Source organism: Daucus carota, chromosome 3, assembly GCF_001625215.2.
Source record: "Daucus carota subsp. sativus chromosome 3, DH1 v3.0, whole genome shotgun sequence".
NCBI lineage: Eukaryota > Viridiplantae > Streptophyta > Magnoliopsida > Apiales > Apiaceae > Daucus > Daucus carota.
This window is the reverse complement of record NC_030383.2, coordinates 17822259-17846222: the sequence shown is the minus strand read 5'-3', so window position 1 is coordinate 17846222 and position 23964 is coordinate 17822259. Positions and strand designations below refer to the sequence as shown.

The 23964-nt window shown below is 37.1% G+C and overlaps 1 protein-coding gene across 1 annotated transcript; it reads right to left on the bottom strand.

Moving 5' to 3' along the window:
• Positions 1 to 11133: 11133 nt before the first annotated feature.
• Positions 11134 to 12018, bottom strand: LOC135151402 (uncharacterized). The gene has a single exon (XM_064089843.1). The coding sequence runs from the start codon at positions 12016 to 12018 to the stop codon at positions 11134 to 11136; it is 885 nt and encodes a 294-aa protein (XP_063945913.1).
• Positions 12019 to 23964: the final 11946 nt, after the last annotated feature.

Below are 23964 nucleotides of genomic sequence, written 5' to 3'. Positions count from 1 at the left end.
TTATTGGCTAGATTGAATTTGGAAACAACTTGTAGCTTCATTTTCGGTTGTTTAAAATTAGAAGCAACTTGTAGTCGTTTGAGCCCGGAAACAACTTGTTGTAGCTTCATTCCAGACTCGTTTGAAGTTGAAAACAACTTGTTGCTTCATTTTCGGTTGTTTAAAATTAGAACCAACTTGTAGTTTCATTCTTGACTCGTTTGAGCCGGAACAACTTGTTGCTTTATTATTGGCTAGATTGAATTTGGAAACCACTTGTAGCTTCATTTTCGGTTGTTTAAAATTAGAAGCAACTTGTAGTCGTTTGAGCCCAGAAACAACTTGTTGTAGCTTCATTCCAGACTCGTTTGAAGTTAAAAACAACTTGTTGCTTCATTTTCGGTTGTTTAAAATTAGAACCAACTTGTAGTTTCATTCTTGACTCGTTTGAGCCGGAAACAACTTGTTGCTTTATTTTTGGCTAGATTGAATTTGGAAACAACTTGTAGCTTCATTTTCGGTTGTTTAACATTAGAATCAACTTGTAGTTTCATTCTTGACTTGTTTGAGCCCGGAATCAACTTGTTGCTTCATTATTGGCTAGATTGAAGTTGGAAGCAACTTGTAGCTTCATTCCAGACTCGTTTGAAGTTGGAAACAACTTGTAGCTTCATTTTCGGTTGTTTAAAATTAGAACCAACTTGTAGTTTCATTCTTGACTCGTTTGAGCCTGAAACAACTTGTTGCTTTATTATTGACTAGATTGAATTTGGAAACAACTTGTAGTTTATTTTCGGTTGTTTAAAATTAGAATCAACTTGTAGTTTCATTCTTGACTCATTTGAGCCCGGAAACAACTTGTTGCTTCATTATTTGCTAGATTGAAGTTGGAAGCAACTTGTAGCTTCATTCCAGACTCGTTTGAAGTTGAAAACAACTTGTAGCTTCATTTTCGGTTGTTTAAAATTAGAACCAACTTGTAGTTTCATTCTTGACTCGTTTGAGCCGGAAACAACTTGTTGCTTTATTATTGGCTAGATTGAATTTGGAAACAACTTGTAGCTTGATTTTCGGTTGTTTAAAATTAGAATCAACTTGTAGTTTCATTCTTGACTCGTTTGAGCCCGGAAACAACTTGTTGCTTCATTATTTGCTAGATTGAAGTTGGAAGCAACTTGTAGCTTCATTCCAGACTCGTTTGAAGTTGGAAACAACTTGTAGCTTCATTTTCGGTTGTTTAAAATTAGAACCAACTTGTAGTTTCATTCTTGACTCGTTTGAGCCAGAAACAACTTGTTGCTTTATTATTGGCTAGATTGAATTATTTTTTTTGCTAACTGAAAATTTTATAAAAGAAAAAGGAGATACAAAATCTAGGGGCATACCCCGCGGAAGAACTAGAAAGACAAGGATTCTAGTTCATAACAAATAAAACAGTACAAAGACTAACTAAGCTAGTTGCTCCAACATCAGAGGCTATCCAACCAAGTCACTACAATACACTAGAATAAGATTAATATAAAATATTACACATGGTGGGATCAGTTTGCATTTTTCTCCTAAAAGCAGGGCACGAGAAAAGCTTTTCACGAACCATTCTTTTTATAAGAAATTCTAGTTGAGTCACAGGAGTTGGTCTTTTGCCATGAATACGGTCGTTTCTTTCTCTCCAAACCAAATAGACCACAGTAGAGAAATATAAGAATGCAACGTTCTGCTGAAATCTCGTTATATTATCCATAAAGAAATTTCCCTGAAGCCATTCTTGCCAATTAATACGCAGCTCAAAAGGGCAGGCACGAAGAAGTAAAAAAGTATAGGGACAGATAGAGAATAAGTGCTCTACAGTCTCATTATAGCTTCGACATAAGACACAAACTGGGTCCACGGTCATTCCAAAGAGCTCCATGCGATCCTTCGTAAGTAATCTATTTCGATAAGCCAGCCAAGTGATAAAAGAACAAGAAGGGATGTGAAATTTATTCCACAGGAGAGGGACCCAAGCAGCCGGTTGGCCATGTCTTCTAACGGACTCCCATATGGTATGAATTTTTTCAGTAGAGTCCCCATTCCATAGAATAGCATCCTCATTACCAATAGGACAGTTCTGCAATAATTCTCGAAGGCGAATAGCTCGATAATCATTGGAAGGAATAGGAGCCCATTGATTATTAACAATCAAAGATCCCACCAATGCACCAGTAGAAGAATTCATGACAGTAATGAAACTATCGCCAAATCGAGTAATTAAGGGAACAGAGGAGAGCCAAGGATCATGCCACACTTTAAACCTGGAATCAGCTTTAACTCTCAAAGAAATAAATTGAAGTGCTGTGGTGCGAGCAGAGAAGATTTTCCGAAGATTCCACGGACATTTATAAGGGATTGAGGTAGTCCAGAAAGCTTTGTTTTTGAGTAAACAAGAATGAACCCAAAGTAGCCAAAGAGAAGTCGGGTCAGGCTTTGATAATCTCCACACCTGAAAAAGAATGGCAGAAGAGTTCCACTGGAATAAATCTCTAATACCCAGTCCCCCTTCAGCTTTTGGAGTGCAGCATTCAGACCATGCCACCTTGTATTGACAATTTGCCTCTAAGTTTCCAGCCCACAGAAACTTTGCCATAATAGATTGAACCCGCTTTAGAACACCTTTTGGCAGAAAAAGATACATGCTCCAGTATCCCTGAATACCTTGAAGAACCGAATTTATAAGCTGGAGACGTCCACTGTAACGCAAACTGCGAACAGTCCAACAATCAATTCTTGCACACATCTTGTGAAGAAGGGGTGTACAAAGTTGAGGTGTGAGCCTGCTAGTAATAAGGGGAACACCAAGATAAGTGATCGGGAGAAAGCCTCTACTAAACCCATACCTCAGAAGAGTATCATTAACGATAGAGTCCGAGACATTACAGAAGAAACCTTTACATTTATTCGAGTTCAAGTGAAGTCCAGAGCACTTTGAAAACTTCATAACAGCGTCTAATAATAGATTGATGGACTGACTTTCCCCTTTACAGAACAAAAACAGGTCATCCGCGAAAATCACATGACTTAACTTCAGCTCCTTGGTTCGCCAGTGATAAGAAAATTGCTCAGCAGTGTTAATTTTTTGTTTCAAAAACGTAGTAAGCACCTCCAAACTAAGCACAAACAAATATGGGGAAAGGGGATCCCCTTGGCGAAGGCCATTCTTACATTGAAAAAAACCTTCAAGGGCTCCATTTACCTTTACTGAGATCATGCACTGAGTAATACAAACCTTTATCCATTTGATGAAAAGAGCCGGGAAGTGCATACCCTCCATGGCAGAGAATAGGAAATCCCAATTTAAACTATCAAACGCTTTATGGATGTCCAATTTGAAAGCACAGCGAGGAACACCATCATGCTTATGATAATCTCGACATAAGGCTTGTACAAGCATAATATTATCCCCAATGATTCTTTTAGGGATGAAAGCTGACTGGTTATAGGAAATCAGGGAAGACATTACCAGTTTCATACGACCAGCAAGCATTTTTGAGATACACTTGTAGAGTGTGTTACAGCAGGAGATGGGACGAAACTGTTCCATTCTCGAGGGGTTGGCACACTTTGGAACGAGGGTTAAAGCAGCAGAGTTTATCACCCTTGGGAGCTCAAGAGTGTCAAAGAAATACAGAATCCCGTTTGACACATCGTCACCAATAATACTCCAGGCTGCTAAGAAAAATTCAGGAGAAAAACCATCAGGTCCCGGGCTTTTCTTTTTAGCCATGCTCTTCAAAGTATTCAAGACATCAATACTAGAGAAAGGAGTGCATAAGAAGCGTTTTTGATTATCAGAGAGCCGTGGCAGATCACCATTTAAGTCAAGAGATTCAGTAGAGTGATTAGAACCCAAGAGATTCTTGAAATACGAAGTAGCAATCTCAGCAATCTTCGAGTGCTCCGTATGAAGAACCCCAGAATTATCCTCCAGAGCAAGCAATTTATTAGAATTCCAACGATTTTTGCAAGAGCGATGGAAAAAAGAATTATTTCCATCACCAAGGTCAAGCCATTGAACTCTAGACTTTTGTCTCAGAAAAGTCTCTTCAAGGGACAGAGCATTTTTAAGAGCAGAACACAGGCCTTGTTCAGTATGGATATCCGCCGCAGAAGGATGTGGAGAGAGATTTTCTTGGTAAGAAAGCAGAGCAGTACGAGCAGAAACAACTGCAGTCTTTACACGCTTCAATTTTTTGGACAGAATGAACCATGGATCACCACGAACCGTCACATTCCAAGCTCTATCCACAACAGATGTGAAGTCATCATGCTGAATCATGTGTTGAAAAACCTGAAAAGGTTTAAAGAGTCGTGGCAGTTCCACACCCAAGAAAGTCATAGCCGGGTTATGATCAGAAAGACCACGGGGCAAGAATTGGGTACGAGATAAGTCAAAAACATCCAGCCAACCTGCATTAACAAGGACTCTGTCTAGTTTTTTAAACAAAGGAGCAGTATGATTACTATCCCACCATGTGTAGAGCTGCCCAGAAAAATGTAAGTCAAAAACATCTAGCAGATCAACAGTGTCGCTAAATTCTCGCATGTCAATAGAGAGAACATCAGTACTAGAACTAGTTTCTCCAAGCTTTAAACAGACATTAAAATCACCAGATAAAACCCACGGAGAGTTAGCATTAGGGAGAGAGGAGTTAAAAACACATAATTCATTCCAGAGAGCTCTTCTTTCAATATAATCATTAGATGCGTAGACAAAAGAGGCATAAAAAGACAGAGAAACTTTCAGAGAAGTAACTTTACATGAAATATGCTGCATATGAATTGTTTCCTCAGAGATGGACCAAACAGAAGGATCCCAGCCTATCCATATACGACCGTTGTGGTGACTTTCATAATTAAATAGCCACTGAAAGCGCGGAGCAACCAACTTAGAAACAAAAGCTGCATTTTCCTTTTTGACGTGAGTTTCCAGGAGGGCAATAAGATTAATATTATTTGCAGCAATGAAATCCTTATAATAGGAAATCTTGTTATTTAGCCCTCGCGAATTGTAGGAACAAAAAAACATGGCAGAACTTATTTCTTTTTGGGGGAATTCTTCCCCGCTGAGTTCCTCACCCTTTTAAGCTGACTACGGGACATTGACTTTGCAAGAGCAGTAAAGATGGGGAGATTTCCAGAGTTTACAACAGGAATAGAGGAAGGAACCGAAGCCTCAGTTTTTGATTGAGAATTACTAGACTTTTTCGACTTGACCGTAGTCCATTCCTCGTTGTTTTTGACTACTTGCTCCACTTGAACTATCAAATCAGAAGCTTGAGGCTGGATAGGAACCACAGGTACTACCACAGGACCATCTACAGTGGCTGAGGGGTCAGATTTTAAGTCAGCAGCACTGGTCCCCTCCTGGCCCTGTTGCATATTATTACTTTGACTCTGTTGCCCGTTCTCAGGAGGAACTGGAGGCTTCTTTTGTACCCAAACACGCTTAACAACAGGGCAAGCTCCTACTAAATGGCCTAAAGACCTACAACCAGAGCAGACCATAGGACGCTGGGGGTAAGAAACCTCAACTTCAGCAAATTCAGTCAAAGAAGGCTCTTTCGACTTTGCATCCAATACTGCCACTTTAATTTTTTCAGGAAGTACATCTCCCACAGTATAACGAACACACATCTTGGCAAATTGAACCGGATTCAATTGAGAAGTAACTTTATCAGCACAGATTGGCGGACCAATCGAGCTAGCAACACAGCTCAGTCCCTCACGGGTCCAGTAGTAATCAGGAAGATTTTTGAATTTTACCCACAATGGGATGCTAGAAATCTTATGATCACCCGCCTCAGCACCCCATATGCTAAAAACAAGTGGCTTTCGCTCAAAATACCATGTTCCACGGGCAAAAACAGCGTTCATATCACTTTCAGTATGAAATTTGAACAAGAAGACATGAGAGTCTTTTTGTGAAACATGACACAGACCTTTCGAGTCCCAAGATTTCTTCGCTAATTCCAGCACCTTAGAATAAGGTAGAGTACCTTTCGTAAATGTTCCAACTAAACAGCACTTGAATTTTTCCAATCCTTTTTTTAGCACCTCAGCAGGAGGAGTGACCACCGAAGCACCAGGGGGCAGAGGACAATAATCAAAGGTCAAGGCTAGATTGAATTTGGAAACAACTTGTAGCTTGATTTTCGGTTGTTTAAAATTAGAATCAACTTGTAGTTTCATTCTTGACTCGTTTGAGCCCGGAAACAACTTGTTGCTTCATTATTGGTTAGATTGAAGTTGGAAGCAACTTGTAGCTTCATTCCAGACTCGTTTGAAGTTGGAAACAACTTGTAGCTTCATTTTCGGTTGTTTATAATTAGAACCAACTTGTAGTTTCATTCTTGACTCGTTTGAGCCGGAAACAACTTGTTGCTTTATTATTGGCTAGATTGAATTTGGAAACAACTTGTAGCTTCATTTTCGGTTGTTTAAAATTAGAATCAACTTGTAGTTTCATTCTTGACTCGTTTGGGCCCGGAAACAACTTGTTGCTTCATTATTGGCTAGATTGAAGTTGGTAGCAACTTGTAGCTTCATTCCAGACTCGTTTGAAGTTGGAAACAACTTGTAGCTTCATTTTCGTTTGCTTAAAATTAGAACCAACTTGTAGTTTCATTCTTGACTCGTTTGAGCCTGAAACAACTTGTTGCTTTATTATTGCCTAGATTGAATTTGGAAACAACTTGTAGCTTTATTTTCGGTTGTTTAAAATTAGAATCAACTTGTAGTTCTTGACTCATTTGAGCCCGGAAACAACTTGTTGCTTCATTATTGGCTAGATTGAAGTTGGAAGCAACTTGTAGCTTCATTCCAGACTCGTTTGAAGTTGAAAACAACTTGTAGCTTCATTTTCGGTTGTTTAAAATTAGAACCAACTTGTAGTTTCATTCTTGACTCGTTTGAGCCGGAAACAACTTGTTGCTTTATTATTGGCTAGATTGAATTTGGAAACAACATGTAGCTTCATTTTCAGTTGTTTAAAATTAGAATCAACTTGTAGTTTCTTTTTTGACTCGTTTGAGCCCGGAAACAAGTTGTTGCTTCATTATTGGCTAGATTGAAGTTGTAAGCAACTTGTATCTTCATTCCAGACTCGTTTGAAGTTGAAAACAACTTGTAGCTTAATTTTCGGTTGTTTAAATTAGAACCAACTTGTAGTTTCATTCTTGACTCGTTTGAGCCGGAAACAACTTGTTACTTTATTATTGGCTAGATTGAATTTGGAAACAGCTTGTAGCTTTATTTTCGGTTGTTTAAAATTAGAATCAACTTGTAGTTTCATTCTTGACTCATTTGAGCCCGGAAACAACTTGTTGCTTCATTATTGGCTAGATTGAAGTTGGAAGCAACTTGTAGCTTCATTCCAGACTCGTTTGAAGTTGAAAACAACTTGTAGCTTCATTTCCGGTTGTTTAAAATTAGAACCAACTTGTAGTTTCATTCTTGACTCGTTTGAGCCGGAAACAACTTGTTACTTTATTATTGGCTAGATTGATTTTGGAAACAGCTTGTAGCTTCATTTTTGGTTGTTTAAAATTAGAAGCAACTTGTAGTCGTTTGAGCCCGGAAACAACTTGTTGTAGCTTCATTCCAGACTCGTTTGAAGTTGAAAACAACTTGTTGCTTCATTTTCGGTTGTTTAAATTAGAACCAACTTGTAGTTTCATTCTTGACTCGTTTGAGCCGGAAACAACTTGTTACTTTATTATTGGCTAGATTGAATTTGGAAACAGCTTGTAGCTTCATTTTCGGTTGTTTAAAATTAGAAGCAACTTGTAGTCGTTTGAGCCCGGAAACAACTTGTTGTAGCTTCATTCCAGACTCGTTTGAAGTTGAAAACAACTTGTTGCTTCATTTTCGGTTGTTTAAAATTAGAACCAACTTGTAGTTTCATTCTTGACTCGTTTGAGCTGGAAACAACTTGTTGCTTTATTATTGGCTAGATTGAATTTGGAAACAACTTGTAGCTTCATTTTCGGTTGTTTAAAATTAGAATCAACTTGTAGTTTCATTCTTGACTCGTTTGAGCCCGGAAACAACTTGTTGCTTCATTATTGGCTAGATTAAAGTTGGAAGCAACTTGTAGCTTCATTCCAGACTCGTTTGAAGTTGGAAACAACTTGTAGCTTCATTTTCGGTTGTTTAAAATTAGAACCAACTTGTAGTTTCATTCTTGACTCGTTTGAGCCTGAAACAACTTGTTGCTTTATTATTGACTAGATTGAATTTGGAAACAACTTGTAGGTTTATTTTCGGTTGTTTAAAATTAGAATCAACTTGTAGTTTCATTCTTGACTCATTTGAGCCCGAAAACAACTTGTTGCTTCATTATTTGCTAGATTGAAGTTGGAAGCAACTTGTAGCTTCATTCCAGACTCGTTTGAAGTTGAAAACAACTTGTAGCTTCATTTTCGGTTGTTTAAAATTAGAACCAACTTGTAGTTTCATTCTTGACTCGTTTGAGCCGGAAACAACTTGTTGCTTTATTATTGGCTAGATTGAATTTGGAAACAACTTGTAGCTTGATTTTCGGTTGTTTAAAATTAGAATCAACTTGTAGTTTCATTCTTGACTCGTTTGAGCCCGGAAACAACTTGTTGCTTCATTATTGGTTAGATTGAAGTTGGAAGCAACTTGTAGCTTCATTCCAGACTCGTTTGAAGTTGGAAACAACTTGTAGCTTCATTTTCGGTTGTTTATAATTAGAACCAACTTGTAGTTTCATTCTTGACTCGTTTGAGCCGGAAACAACTTGTTGCTTTATTATTGGCTAGATTGAATTTGGAAACAACATGTAGCTTCATTTTCAGTTGTTTAAAATTAGAATCAACTTGTAGTTTCTTTTTTGACTCGTTTGAGCCCGGAAACAAGTTGTTGCTTCATTATTGGCTAGATTGAAGTTGTAAGCAACTTGTATCTTCATTCCAGACTCGTTTGAAGTTGAAAACAACTTGTAGCTTAATTTTCGGTTGTTTAAATTAGAACCAACTTGTAGTTTCATTCTTGACTCGTTTGAGCCGGAAACAACTTGTTACTTTATTATTGGCTAGATTGAATTTGGAAACAGCTTGTAGCTTTATTTTCGGTTGTTTAAAATTAGAATCAACTTGTAGTTTCATTCTTGACTCATTTGAGCCCGGAAACAACTTGTTGCTTCATTATTGGCTAGATTGAAGTTGGAAGCAACTTGTAGCTTCATTCCAGACTCGTTTGAAGTTGAAAACAACTTGTAGCTTCATTTCCGGTTGTTTAAAATTAGAACCAACTTGTAGTTTCATTCTTGACTCGTTTGAGCCGGAAACAACTTGTTACTTTATTATTGGCTAGATTGATTTTGGAAACAGCTTGTAGCTTCATTTTTGGTTGTTTAAAATTAGAAGCAACTTGTAGTCGTTTGAGCCCGGAAACAACTTGTTGTAGCTTCATTCCAGACTCGTTTGAAGTTGAAAACAACTTGTTGCTTCATTTTCGGTTGTTTAAATTAGAACCAACTTGTAGTTTCATTCTTGACTCGTTTGAGCCGGAAACAACTTGTTACTTTATTATTGGCTAGATTGAATTTGGAAACAGCTTGTAGCTTCATTTTCGGTTGTTTAAAATTAGAAGCAACTTGTAGTCGTTTGAGCCCGGAAACAACTTGTTGTAGCTTCATTCCAGACTCGTTTGAAGTTGAAAACAACTTGTTGCTTCATTTTCGGTTGTTTAAAATTAGAACCAACTTGTAGTTTCATTCTTGACTCGTTTGAGCTGGAAACAACTTGTTGCTTTATTATTGGCTAGATTGAATTTGGAAACAACTTGTAGCTTCATTTTCGGTTGTTTAAAATTAGAATCAACTTGTAGTTTCATTCTTGACTCGTTTGAGCCCGGAAACAACTTGTTGCTTCATTATTGGCTAGATTAAAGTTGGAAGCAACTTGTAGCTTCATTCCAGACTCGTTTGAAGTTGGAAACAACTTGTAGCTTCATTTTCGGTTGTTTAAAATTAGAACCAACTTGTAGTTTCATTCTTGACTCGTTTGAGCCTGAAACAACTTGTTGCTTTATTATTGACTAGATTGAATTTGGAAACAACTTGTAGGTTTATTTTCGGTTGTTTAAAATTAGAATCAACTTGTAGTTTCATTCTTGACTCATTTGAGCCCGAAAACAACTTGTTGCTTCATTATTTGCTAGATTGAAGTTGGAAGCAACTTGTAGCTTCATTCCAGACTCGTTTGAAGTTGAAAACAACTTGTAGCTTCATTTTCGGTTGTTTAAAATTAGAACCAACTTGTAGTTTCATTCTTGACTCGTTTGAGCCGGAAACAACTTGTTGCTTTATTATTGGCTAGATTGAATTTGGAAACAACTTGTAGCTTGATTTTCGGTTGTTTAAAATTAGAATCAACTTGTAGTTTCATTCTTGACTCGTTTGAGCCCGGAAACAACTTGTTGCTTCATTATTGGTTAGATTGAAGTTGGAAGCAACTTGTAGCTTCATTCCAGACTCGTTTGAAGTTGGAAACAACTTGTAGCTTCATTTTCGGTTGTTTATAATTAGAACCAACTTGTAGTTTCATTCTTGACTCGTTTGAGCCGGAAACAACTTGTTGCTTTATTATTGGCTAGATTGAATTTGGAAACAACTTGTAGCTTCATTTTCGGTTGTTTAAAATTAGAATCAACTTGTAGTTTCATTCTTGACTCGTTTGGGCCCGGAAACAACTTGTTGCTTCATTATTGGCTAGATTGAAGTTGGAAGCAACTTGTAGCTTCATTCCAGACTCGTTTGAAGTTGGAAACAACTTGTAGCTTCATTTTCGGTTGCTTAAAATTAGAACCAACTTGTAGTTTCATTCTTGACTCGTTTGAGCCTGAAACAACTTGTTGCTTTATTATTGCCTAGATTGAATTTGGAAACAACTTGTAGCTTTATTTTTTTTTTTTGCTAAATGTAAATTTTATAAAAAAGAGGGAAGGTACAAGTCTAGGGGCATACCCCGCGAAAAGAACGCAAACTACTTAAAGCTCACAATAAAGACAAAAGACAAGAAAGTCTCAATAATCTAATCGATTACACTTGTAAGCTATAACAATAACAATCACATGGGATCAAAATAAACTAAACTAAAAAAGTAACAGAATAGCATTTTGATCCACAGTGGCGCGCCTCCTGAATGTAGAACAAGTGTAGAGCTTTTCCCTGACTTTGTCTCGAATTTGAGCAATAAGGCTAGAGGGAATACATCTTGAATTTTTAAAAATTCGGGAATTACGTTCCTTCCATATAGCATAGAAAGCAGCTGAGAGAAATAGATAGGCAATTTGCTTCTCAAAACGAGTACAATCATGGACAAGAAAATGGCCCTGAGCAAAATCATTCCAGTTCGAACACACCTGTTTGGGGCAAGCAGATAACACTATACGAGTATAATGGCAATCAGAGAAGAGGTGATCGTGCGTTTCATCAGCAGTGGCACAAAGGATACAAGTTGGATCAGTGCGCATGTCAAATCTCAGCATTCTATCTTTCGTTAAGAGTCGTTTTTGCAGAATTAACCAAGAGGTTACCGCAAATTTTGGAACCGAAAAGGAGTGCCAAATAAAATCCAACCAACGGGGGGCAGATTTATGGAGAGAGATATCTCTATAGATCACAGATATAGAAATTTTCATGTTGCGACATTGGTTCCAAAGAATTTCATCATGTCTTCCAGGAATAATATGGCTGCAGTATAGTCTGAGGTCCCTCTCCAAATAATGGTTACTGGCACCAAGATTCCAGTGGCCGTTATCCTGAATATAACTCACAGTGTCATTGGGGAGAGATTCGAGGGCAGACTGGAGACTGGAGTCAAACTGAGTTGATAATGGCTTGTGGTTGCACCAAGGATCATGCCATAAAGAAAATGCAGAGTATCTACCAACTTTGTATGAGATCTTTTGCAAAGCAAGGGGTCTTAGCAGGAGAATGCGTTTCCAGCTCCACGTACATCGACCAGGTATGTTCATCGTTAGGGGTGGCAATATCAGACACGACCCGAAACCCGACACGAACCCGACCCAACCCGAAACCCGATTTACTGAGACAGAAACCCGAAAGTGACCCGAAAATCACCCGACAGACCCGAAATGGACCCGAAATGACCCGAAACTAGAATTTCATTTGTAATAACTTCAATTTTTGGTTTTATTCAATTTTAAGTGATTTTAGGTTGACCCGAAATCGACCCGATTGCTGACACGAACACGACCCGTTACCCGAAATTGCCACCCCTATTCATCGTCCAAAAGTTGCCTCTTTTCAGATCATAAGCAAACAACCAATTCACCCAAATAGAATTGGTCTTGTTAATAATTCTCCATAATTGATAAAGGATGGCAGAATCATTCCACTTCTGCAAATTTTTAAAGCCTAATCCCCCTTCCGATTTTGCAAAACAACAATCAGCCCAAGCAATTTTATATAAACAATGACCAGAGATAGACCCCTTCCAAAGGAACTTAGACAGCATACACTGAATTTTCTTTAAAACAGCCCCTGGAAGAAAGATGTACATGGCCCAGTAACTCTGAATTCCGAACAGAACCGAATTAATAAGTTGGATCCTTCCCGCCTGACTGATGAATTTGCATGTCCAGAGGTTGATTTTGCAAGCAATTCTGGATATAAGAGGAGAGCAATGTCTAGATTTCAAAGCACCAGTAATGAGGGGAAGTCCCAGATAACTCATGGGGAGGGAACCTTCAGAAAACCGAGAGATATGCAAAGCAAAGAGCTTGGTGAATCTATCCACATTACCAAAGTAGCACATACACTTCGAAGGGTTTGAATGCATACCAGAAAGTTCAGAAAAGAACTTAACACCTTCAAACAGGAGCTGAATAGATTCACACTCTCCTTTACAAAAGAGAATAAGGTCGTCAGCAAAAACTAGATGAGTGAGGTTGAGCTCCTTAGTTTTCCAGTGAAATTGAAAATCTCCCTTACTAATGGCAGTAGAAATACAAGAGTTGAGCACCTCCATTGTAAGCACAAATAAATAGGGAGAGAGAGGGCAGCCCTGTCGAAGACCCGAACCTCCCTTAAAATAACCTTCAATAGAGCCGTTAATCTTCACCGAATGCATACAGTCACAGATGCAAGTTCTTATCCAAGCGATAAATTTAACAGGGAAGTTCATCTTTGCAAGAGTTGCTAAAAGAAAAGACCAATCAAGAGTATCAAAAGCTTTCCTTAAATCAAGTTTGCAAGCAAATTTTGAAGGACCTACACTGAGGTGATAATCCTTACAAAGAGATTGAGCAAGCTGAATATTATCTCCAATACTTCTGTTTGGAACAAACGCACCTTGATTCTGTGAGGATAGGCAGGTCATAACAGGCTTCATTCTGAAAGCAATCATCTTGGCAATGCATTTATAGATGGTGTTACAGCAAGAGATAGGTCGAAATTGCTGCATTTTAATAGCATTCTGCTGCTTAGCTATAAGACAAATGGCTGAGGAATTGATGGCTCTAGGGAGACAACCAGTGTTAAAGAAGTGGAGCACAGCAGTGGTGACATCATGTCCAACAATTGACCAAGCCTTAATGTAAAATTCAGGGGAGAAACCATTCGGCCCAGGGCTCTTGTTCTTTCCCAAAGATTTTAGAGAATTAAGAACATCATCCCTAGAAAAAGGCTGAGATAAAAGCAAACTCTGCTCATGAGAAAGCTGATTGAGTACCATGTCATCCGGAAAATCCATAACAGAGTGAGGGGATCCAATCAGATTCTGGAAATAATTGATAGCAACATTTGAGATATCAGCATGGGATGTATGTTGAACGCCATCTTCATCCTCCAGCTTAACAATTCTGTTAGAGTTCCATCGACCTCTACAAGAGTTGAGGAAAAACTTGTTATTGCCGTCCCCATTCTTAATCCAGTTGATACGTGACTTTTGTTGAAGCAGTTTTTCCTCAGCAGCAAGAGCTCTGTTTAAGTCATCACAAAGAGATTTCTCTTCCATTCGTTGATCATAAGATGGCACCAGAGGAAGATTTCGTTGGAAATTTTGAAGAGCAGCATTAGCAGCCAAGACCTTACTGTGTAAATTACCAGAGAGGGAATTGAGATGCTTGAGAGAAACTTTGACAGCCTTAAGCTTTAGAAGTAGATTATTCCAGGGATCAGTGGACAAGTCGTGACTCCATGATTCAGAGACAGTACTGAGAAAATCTGCATGATCAAGAATATGCTTAAAAATCTGGAATGGCTTTCGAATTCTTTCACGAACACCTCCAAAGGTAAGGCCAATTGGATTATGATCAGAAAGACCACGAGGCATAATTTCAGCAATAGATTCTGTGAATGTTTGTAGCCAACTACCATTGACAAGAGCACGATCAAGCTTCCTCATAAGAGGATCATCAATATTACCATCCCACCATGTAAAAGTAGGACCAAGATATTTTAAATCCGTTAAGGCAATAGCCGAAAGACAGTCACCAAATTCAAGGACTGCATTAGTACGTCTTGGCATGGCCTTATTAGTCTCAGAACAATGAAGGAAGGAGTTAAAGTCCCCCATGGCACACCAGGGATCATTAGAGAAGCACAGATCAGAGCTTAAGCGAATTAAGTCCGTCCAGAGAGCACGTCTATCTTCAACAGAATTGAAGGCATAAACAAAAGAGACGATGCAACTCAAGGAGCCATCTGGTTTTTTAATTTTGCAGGTAATATGTTGGGCAGAAGAGCATAAAAGATCGACATTCCAGTCCATCTCATTCCAACCAAGCCAAATTCTTCCATTATAGTGATAATCGTAATTATAAATCCACTGAAAGCTTGGTGCAATACATGAAGAATAAAAAAGAGCATTTTCCTTTTTAACATGAGTATCAAGGAGGGCTATAAGAGATATATTATGATTGCTCAAAAAATCTTTGGTGAAAGATACCTTATTGTGAAGCCCTCGGATATTGTAGGAACAAAAATCAATCCGCATAATTAAAGATTAGCAGAAGGTTCTTGACTCATTTGAGCCCGGAAACAACTTGTTGCTTCATTATTGGCTAGATTGAAGTTGGAAGCAACTTGTAGCTTCATTCCAGACTCGTTTGAAGTTGAAAACAACTTGTAGCTTCATTTTCGGTTGTTTAAAATTAGAACCAACTTGTAGTTTCATTCTTGACTCGTTTGTGCCGGAAACAACTTGTTGCTTTATTATTGGCTAGATTGAATTTGGAAACAACTTGTAGCTTCATTTTCGGTTGTTTAAAATTAGAATCAACTTGTAGTTTCATTCTTGACTCGTTTGAGCCCAGAAACAACTTGTTGCTTCATTATTGGCTAGATTGAAGTTGGAAGCAACTTGTAGCTTCATTCCAGACTCGTTTGAAGTTGAAAACAACTTGTAGCTTCATTTTCGGTTGTTTAAAATTAGAACCAACTTGTAGTTTCATTCTTGACTCGTTTGAGCCGGAAACAACTTGTTGCTTTATTATTGGCTAGATTGAATTTGGAAACAACATGTAGCTTCATTTTCAGTTGTTTAAAATTAGAATCAACTTGTAGTTTCTTTTTTGACTCGTTTGAGCCCGGAAACAACTTGTTGCTTCATTATTGGCTAGATTGAAGTTGGAAGCAACTTGTATCTTCATTCCAGACTCGTTTGAAGTTGAAAACAACTTGTAGCTTCATTTTCGGTTGTTTAAATTAGAACCAACTTGTAGTTTCATTCTTGACTCGTTTGAGCCGGAAACAACTTGTTACTTTATTATTGGCTAGATTGATTTTGGAAACAGCTTGTAGCTTTATTTTCGGTTGTTTAAAATTAGAATCAACTTGTAGTTTCATTCTTGACTCATTTGAGCCCGGAAACAACTTGTTGCTTCATTATTGGCTAGATTGAAGTTGGAAGCAACTTGTAGCTTCATTCCAGACTCGTTTGAAGTTGAAAACAACTTGTAGCTTCATTTTCGGTTGTTTAAAATTAGAACCAACTTGTAGTTTCATTCTTGACTCGTTTGAGCCGGAAACAACTTGTTACTTTATTATTGGCTAGATTGAATTTGGAAACAGCTTGTAGCTTCATTTTCGGTTGTTTAAAATTAGAAGCAACTTGTAGTCGTTTGAGCCCGGAAACAACTTGTTGTAGCTTCATTCCAGACTCGTTTGAAGTTGAAAACAACTTGTTGCTTCATTTTCGGTTGTTTAAATTAGAACCAACTTGTAGTTTCATTCTTGACTCGTTTGAGCCGGAAACAACTTGTTACTTTATTATTGGCTAGATTGAATTTGGAAACAGCTTGTAGCTTCATTTTCGGTTATTTAAAATTAGAAGCAACTTGTAGTCGTTTGAGCCCGGAAACAACTTGTTGTAGCTTCATTCCAGACTCGTTTGACGTTGAAAACAACTTGTTGCTTCATTTTCGGTTGTTTAAAATTAGAACCAACTTGTAGTTTCATTCTTGACTCGTTTGAGCCGGAAACAACTTGTTGCTTTATTATTGGCTAGATTGAATTTGGAAACAACTTGTAGCTTCATTTTCGGTTGTTTAAAATTAGAATCAACTTTTGTAGTTTCATTCTTGACTTGTTTGAGCCCGGAAACAACTTGTTGCTTCATTATTGGCTAGATTGAAGTTGGAAGCAACTTGTAGCTTCATTCCAGACTCGTTTGAAGTTGGAAACAACTTGTAGCTTCATTTTCGGTTGTTTAAAATTAGAACCAACTTGTAGTTTCATTCTTGACTCGTTTGAGCCTGAAACAACTTGTTGCTTTATTATTGACTAGATTGAATTTGGAAACAACTTGTAGCTTTATTTTCGGTTGTTTAAAATTAGAATCAACTTGTAGTTTCATTCTTGACTCATTTGAGCCCGGAAACAACTTGTTGCTTCATTATTGGCTAGATTGAAGTTGGAAGCAACTTGTAGCTTCATTCCAGACTCGTTTGAAGTTGAAAACAACTTGTAGCTTCATTTTCGGTTGTTTAAAATTAGAACCAACTTGTAGTTTCATTCTTGACTCGTTTGAGCCGGAAACAACTTGTTGCTTTATTATTGGCTAGATTGAATTTGGAAACAACTTGTAGCTTGATTTTCGGTTGTTTAAAATTAGAATCAACTTGTAGTTTCATTCTTGACTCGTTTGAGCCCGGAAACAACTTGTTGCTTCATTATTGGCTAGATTGAAGTTGGAAGCAACTTGTAGCTTCATTCCAGACTCGTTTGAAGTTGAAACAACTTGTAGCTTCATTTTCGGTTGTTTAAAATTAGAACCAACTTGTAGTTTCATTCTTGACTCGTTTGAGCCGGAAACAACTTGTTGCTTTATTATTGGCTAGATTGAATTTGGAAACAACTTGTAGCTTCATTTTCAGTTGTTTAAAATTAGAATCAACTTGTAGTTTCTTTTTTGACTCGTTTGAGCCCGGAAACAACTTGTTGCTTCATTATTGGCTAGATTGAAGTTGGAAGCAACTTGTATCTTCATTCCAGACTCGTTTGAAGTTGAAAACAACTTGTAGCTTAATTTTAGGTTGTTTAAATTAGAACCAACTTGTAGTTTCATTCTTGACTCGTTTGAGCCGGAAACAACGTGTTACTTTATTATTGGCTAGATTGAATTTGGAAACAGCTTGTAGCTTCATTTTCGGTTGTTTAAAATTAGAAGCAACTTGTAGTCGTTTGAGCCCGGAAACAACTTGTTGTAGCTTCATTCCAGACTCGTTTGAAGTTGAAAACAACTTGTTGCTTCATTTTCGGTTGTTTAAAATTAGAACCAACTTGTAGTTTCATTCTTGACTCGTTTGAGCCGGAAACAACTTGTTGCTTTATTATTGGCTAGATTGAATTCGGAAACAACTTGTAGCTTCATTTTCGGTTGTTTAAAATTAGAAGCAACTTGTAGTCGTTTGAGCCCGGAAACAACTTGTTGTAGCTTCATTCCAGACTCGTTTGAAGTTGAAAACAACTTGTAGCTTCATTTTCGGTTGTTTAAAATTAGAACCAACTTGTAGTTTCATTCTTGACTCGTTTGAGCCGGAAACAACTTGTTGCTTTATTAATGGCTAGATTGAATTTGGAAACAACTTGTAGCTTGATTTTCAGTTGTTTAAAATTAGAATGAACTTGTAGTTTCATTCATGACTCGTTTGAGCCCGGAAACAACTTGTTGCTTCATTATTGGCTAGATTGAAGTTGGAAGCAACTTGTAGCTTCATTCCAGACTCGTTTGAAGTTGAAAACAACTTGTACCTTCATTTTCGGTTGTTTAAAATTAGAACCAACTTGTAGTTTCATTCTTGACTCGTTTGAGCCTGAAACAACTTGTTGCTTTATTATTGGCTAGATTGAATTTGGAAACAACTTGTAGCTTCATTTTCGGTTGTTTAAAATTAGAAGCAACTTGTAGTCGTTTGAGCCCGGAAACAACTTGTTGTAGCTTCATTCCAGACTCGTTTGAAGTTGAAAACAACTTGTAGCTTCATTTTCGGTTGTTTAAAATTAGAACCAACTTGTAGTTTCATTCTTGACTCGTTTGAGCCGGAAACAACTTGTTGCTTTATTATTGGCTAGATTGAATTTGGAAACAACTTGTAGCTTGATTTCGGTTGTTTAAAATTAGAATGAACTTGTAGTTTCATTCATTGACTCGTTTGAGCCGGAAACAACTTGTTGCTTCATTATTGGCTAGATTGAAGTTGGAAGCAACTTGTAGCTTCATTCCAGACTCGTTTGAAGTTGAAAACAACTTGTAGCTTCATTTTCGGTTGTTTAAAATTAGAACCAACTTGTAGTTTCATTCTTGACTCGTTTGAGCCGGAAACAACTTGTTGCTTTATTATTGGCTAGATTGAATTTGGAAACAACTTGTAGCTTGATTTTCGGTTGTTTAAAATTAGAATCAACTTGTAGTTTCATTCTTGACTCGTTTGAGCCCGGAAACAACTTGTTGCTTCATTATTGGCTAGATTGAAGTTGGAAGCAACTTGTAGCTTCATTCCAGACTCGTTTGAAGTTGAAAACAACTTGTAGCTTCATTTTCGGTTGTTTAAAATTAGAACCAACTTGTAGTTTCATTCTTGACTCGTTTGAGCCGGAAACAACTTGTTGCTTTATTATTGGCTAGATTGAATTTGGAAACAACTTGTAGCTTCATTTTCAGGTTGTTTAAAATTAGAATCAACTTGTAGTTTCATTCTTGACTCGTTTGAGCCCGGAAACAACTTGTTGCTTCATTATTGGCTAGATTGAAGTTGGAAGCAACTTGTAGCTTCATTCCAGACTCGTTTGAAGTTGAAACAACTTGTAGCTTCATTTTCGGTTGTTTAAAATTAGAACCAACTTGTAGTTTCATTCTTGACTCGTTTGAGCCGGAAACAACTTGTTGCTTTATTATTGGCTAGATTGAATTCGGAAACAACTTGTAGCTTCATTTTCGGTTGTTTAAAATTAGAAGCAACTTGTAGTCGTTTGAGCCCGGAAACAACTTGTTGTAGCTTCATTCCAGACTCGTTTGAAGTTGAAAACAACTTGTAGCTTCATTTTCGGTTGTTTAAAATTAGAACCAACTTGTAGTTTCATTCTTGACTCGTTTGAGCCGGAAACAACTTGTTGCTTTATTAATGGCTAGATTGAATTTGGAAACAACTTGTAGCTTGATTTTCAGTTGTTTAAAATTAGAATGAACTTGTAGTTTCATTCATGACTCGTTTGAGCCCGGAAACAACTTGTTGCTTCATTATTGGCTAGATTGAAGTTGGAAGCAACTTGTAGCTTCATTCCAGACTCGTTTGAAGTTGAAAACAACTTGTACCTTCATTTTCGGTTGTTTAAAATTAGAACCAACTTGTAGTTTTATTCTTGACTCGTTTGAGCCTGAAACAACTTGTTGCTTTATTATTGGCTAGATTGAATTTGAAACAACTTGTAGCTTCATTTTCGGTTGTTTAAAATTAGAAGCAACTTGTAGTCGTTTGAGCCCGGAAACAACTTGTTGTAGCGTTCATTCCAGACTCGTTTGAAGTTGAAAACAACTTGTTGCTTCATTTTCGGTTGTTTAAAATTAGAACCAACTTGTAGTTTCATTCTTGACTCGTTTGAGCCGGAAACAACTTGTTGCTTTATTATTGGCTAGATTGAATTTGGAAACAACTTGTAGCTTCATTTTCGGTTGTTTAAAATTAGAAGCAACTTGTAGTCGTTTGAGCCCGGAAACAACTTGTTGTAGCTTCATTCCAGACTCGTTTGAAGTTGAAAACAACTTGTAGCTTCATTTTCAGTTGTTTAAAATTAGAACCAACTTGTAGTTTCATTCTTGACTCGTTTGAGCCGGAAACAACTTGTTGCTTTATTATTGGCTAGATTGAATTTGGAAACAACTTGTAGCTTGATTTTCAGTTGTTTAAAATTAGAATGAACTTGTAGTTTCATTCATGACTCGTTTGAGCCCGGAAACAACTTGTTGCTTCATTATTGGCTAGATTGAAGTTGGAAGCAACTTGTAGCTTCATTCCAGACTCGTTTGAAGTTGAAAACAACTTGTAGCTTAATATTCGGTTGTTTAAAATTAGAACCAACTTGTAGTTTCATTCTTGACTCGTTTGAGCCGAAACAACTTGTTGCTTTATTATTGGCTAGATTGAATTTGGAAACAACTTGTAGCTTCATTTTCAGTTGTTTAAAATTAGAATCAACTTGTAGTTTCATTCTTGACTAGTTTGAGCCCGTAAACAACTTGTTGCTTCATTATTGGCTAGATTGAAGTTGGAAGCAACTTGTAGCTTCATTCCAGACTCGTTTGAAGTTGAAAACAACTTGTAGCTTCATTTTCGGTTGTTTAAATTAGAACCAACTTGTAGTTTCATTCTTGACTCGTTTGAGCCGGAAACAACTTGTTACTTTATTATTGGCTAGATTGAATTTGGAAACAGCTTGTAGCTTCATTTTCGGTTGTTTAAAATTAGAAGCAACTTGTAGTCGTTTGAGCCCGGAAACAACTTGTTGTAGCTTCATTTTAGACTCGTTTGAAGTTGAAAACAACTTGTTGCTTCATTTTCGGTTGTTTAAAATTAGAACCAACTTGTAGTTTCATTCTTGACTCGTTTGAGCCGGAAACAACTTGTTGCTTTATTATTGGCTAGATTGAATTCGGAAACAACTTGTAGCTTCATTTTCGGTTGTTTAAAATTAGAAGCAACTTGTAGTCGTTTGAGCCCGGAAACAACTTGTTGTAGCTTCATTCCAGACTCGTTTGAAGTTGAAAACAACTTGTAGCTTCATTTTCGGTTGTTTAAAATTAGAACCAACTTGTAGTTTCATTCTTGACTCGTTTGAGCCGGAAACAACTTGTTGCTTTATTAATGGCTAGATTGAATTTGGAAACAACTTGTAGCTTGATTTTCAGTTGTTTAAAATTAGAATGAACTTGTAGTTTCATTCATGACTCGTTTGAGCCCGGAAACAACTTGTTGCTTCATTATTGGCTAGATTGAAGTTGGAAGCAACTTGTAGCTTAATTCCAGACTCGTTTAAAGTTGAAAACAACTTGTAGCTTCATTTTCGGTTGTTTAAAATTAGAATGAACTTGTAGTTTCATTCATGACTCGTTTGAGCCTGGAAACACCTTGTTGCTTCATTATTGGCTAGATTGAAGTTGGAAGCAACTTGTAGCTTCATTCCAGACTCGTTTGAAGTTGAAAACAACTTGTTGCTTCATTTTCGGTTGTTTAAAATTAGAACCAACTTGTAGTTTCATTCTTGACTCGTTTGAGCCGGAAACAACTTGTTGCTTTATTATTGGCTAGATTGAATTCGGAAACAACTTGTAGCTTCATTTTCGGTTGTTTAAAATTAGAAGCAACTTGTAGTCGTTTGAGCCCGGAAACAACTTGTTGTAGCTTCATTCCAGACTCGTTTGAAGTTGAAAACAACTTGTAGCTTCATTTTCGGTTGTTTAAAATTAGAACCAACTTGTAGTTTCATTCTTGACTCGTTTGAGCCGGAAACAACTTGTTGCTTTATTAATGGCTAGATTGAATTTGGAAACAACTTGTAGCTTGATTTTCAGTTGTTTAAAATTAGAATGAACTTGTAGTTTCATTCATGACTCGTTTGAGCCCGGAAACAACTTGTTGCTTCATTATTGGCTAGATTGAAGTTGGAAGCAACTTGTAGCTTCATTCCAGACTCGTTTGAAGTTGAAAACAACTTGTAGCCTTCATTTTCGGTTGTTTAAAATTAGAACCAACTTGTAGTTTTATTCTTGACTCGTTTGAGCCTGAAACAACTTGTTGCTTTATTATTGGCTAGATTGAATTTGAAAACAACTTGTAGCTTCATTTTCGGTTGTTTAAAATTAGAAGCAACTTGTAGTCGTTTGAGCCCGGAAACAACTTGTTGTAGCTTCATTCCAGACTCGTTTGAAGTTGAAAACAACTTGTTGCTTCATTTTCGGTTGTTTAAAATTAGAACCAACTTGTAGTTTCATTCTTGACTCGTTTGAGCCGGAAACAACTTGTTGCTTTATTATTGGCTAGATTGAATTCGTAAACAACTTGTAGCTTCATTTTCGGTTGTTTAAAATTAAAAGCAACTTGTAGTCGTTTGAGCCCGGAAACAACTTGTTGTAGCTTCATTCCAGACTCGTTTGAAGTTGAAAACAACTTGTAGTTTCATTTTCAGTTGTTTAAAATTAGAACCAACTTGTAGTTTCATTCTTGACTCGTTTGAGCCGGAAACAACTTGTTGCTTTATTATTGGCTAGATTGAATTTGGAAACAACTTGTAGCTTGATTTTCAGTTGTTTAAAATTAGAATGAACTTGTAGTTTCATTCATGACTCGTTTGAGCCCGGAAACAACTTGTTGCTTCATTATTGGCTAGATTGAAGTTGGAAGCAACTTGTAGCTTCATTCCAGACTCGTTTGAAGTTGAAAACAACTTGTAGCTTCATTTTCGGTTGTTTAAAATTAGAACCAACTTGTAGTTTCATTCTTGACTCGTTTGAGCCGGAAACAACTTGTTGCTTTATTATTGGCTAGATTGAATTTGGAAACAACTTGTAGCTTCATTTTCAGTTGTTTAAAATTAGAATCAACTTGTAGTTTCTTTTTTGACTCGTTTGAGCCCGGAAACAACTTGTTGCTTCATTATTGGCTAGATTGAAGTTGGAAGCAACTTGTATCTTCATTCCAGACTCGTTTGAAGTTGAAAACAACTTGTAGCTTAATTTTCGGTTGTTTAAATTAGAACCAACTTGTAGTTTCATTCTTGACTCGTTTGAGCCGGAAACAACTTGTTACTTTATTATTGGCTAGATTGAATTTGGAAACAAGCTTGTAGCTTCATTTTCGGTTGTTTAAAATTAGAAGCAACTTGTAGTCGTTTGAGCCCGGAAACAACTTGTTGTAGCTTCATTTTAGACTCGTTTGAAGAAGAAAACAACTTGTTGCTTCATTTTCGGTTGTTTAAAATTAGAACCAACTTGTAGTTTCATTCTTGACTCGTTTGAGCCGGAAACAACTTGTTGCTTTATTATTGGCTAGATTGAATTCGGAAACAACTTGTAGCTTCATTTTCGGTTGTTTAAAATTAGAAGCAACTTGTAGTCGTTTGAGCCCGGAAACAACTTGTTGTAGCTTCATTCCAGACTCGTTTGAAGTTGAAAACAACTTGTAGCTTCATTTTCGGTTGTTTAAAATTAGAACCAACTTGTAGTTTCATTCTTGACTCGTTTGAGCCGGAAACAACTTGTTGCTTTATTAATGGCTAGATTGAATTTGGAAACAACTTGTAGCTTGATTTTCAGTTGTTTAAAATTAGAATGAACTTGTAGTTTCATTCATGACTCGTTTGAGCCCGGAAACAACTTGTTGCTTCATTATTGGCTAGATTGAAGTTGGAAGCAACTTGTAGCTTCATTCCAGACTCGTTTGAAGTTGAAAACAACTTGTAGCTTC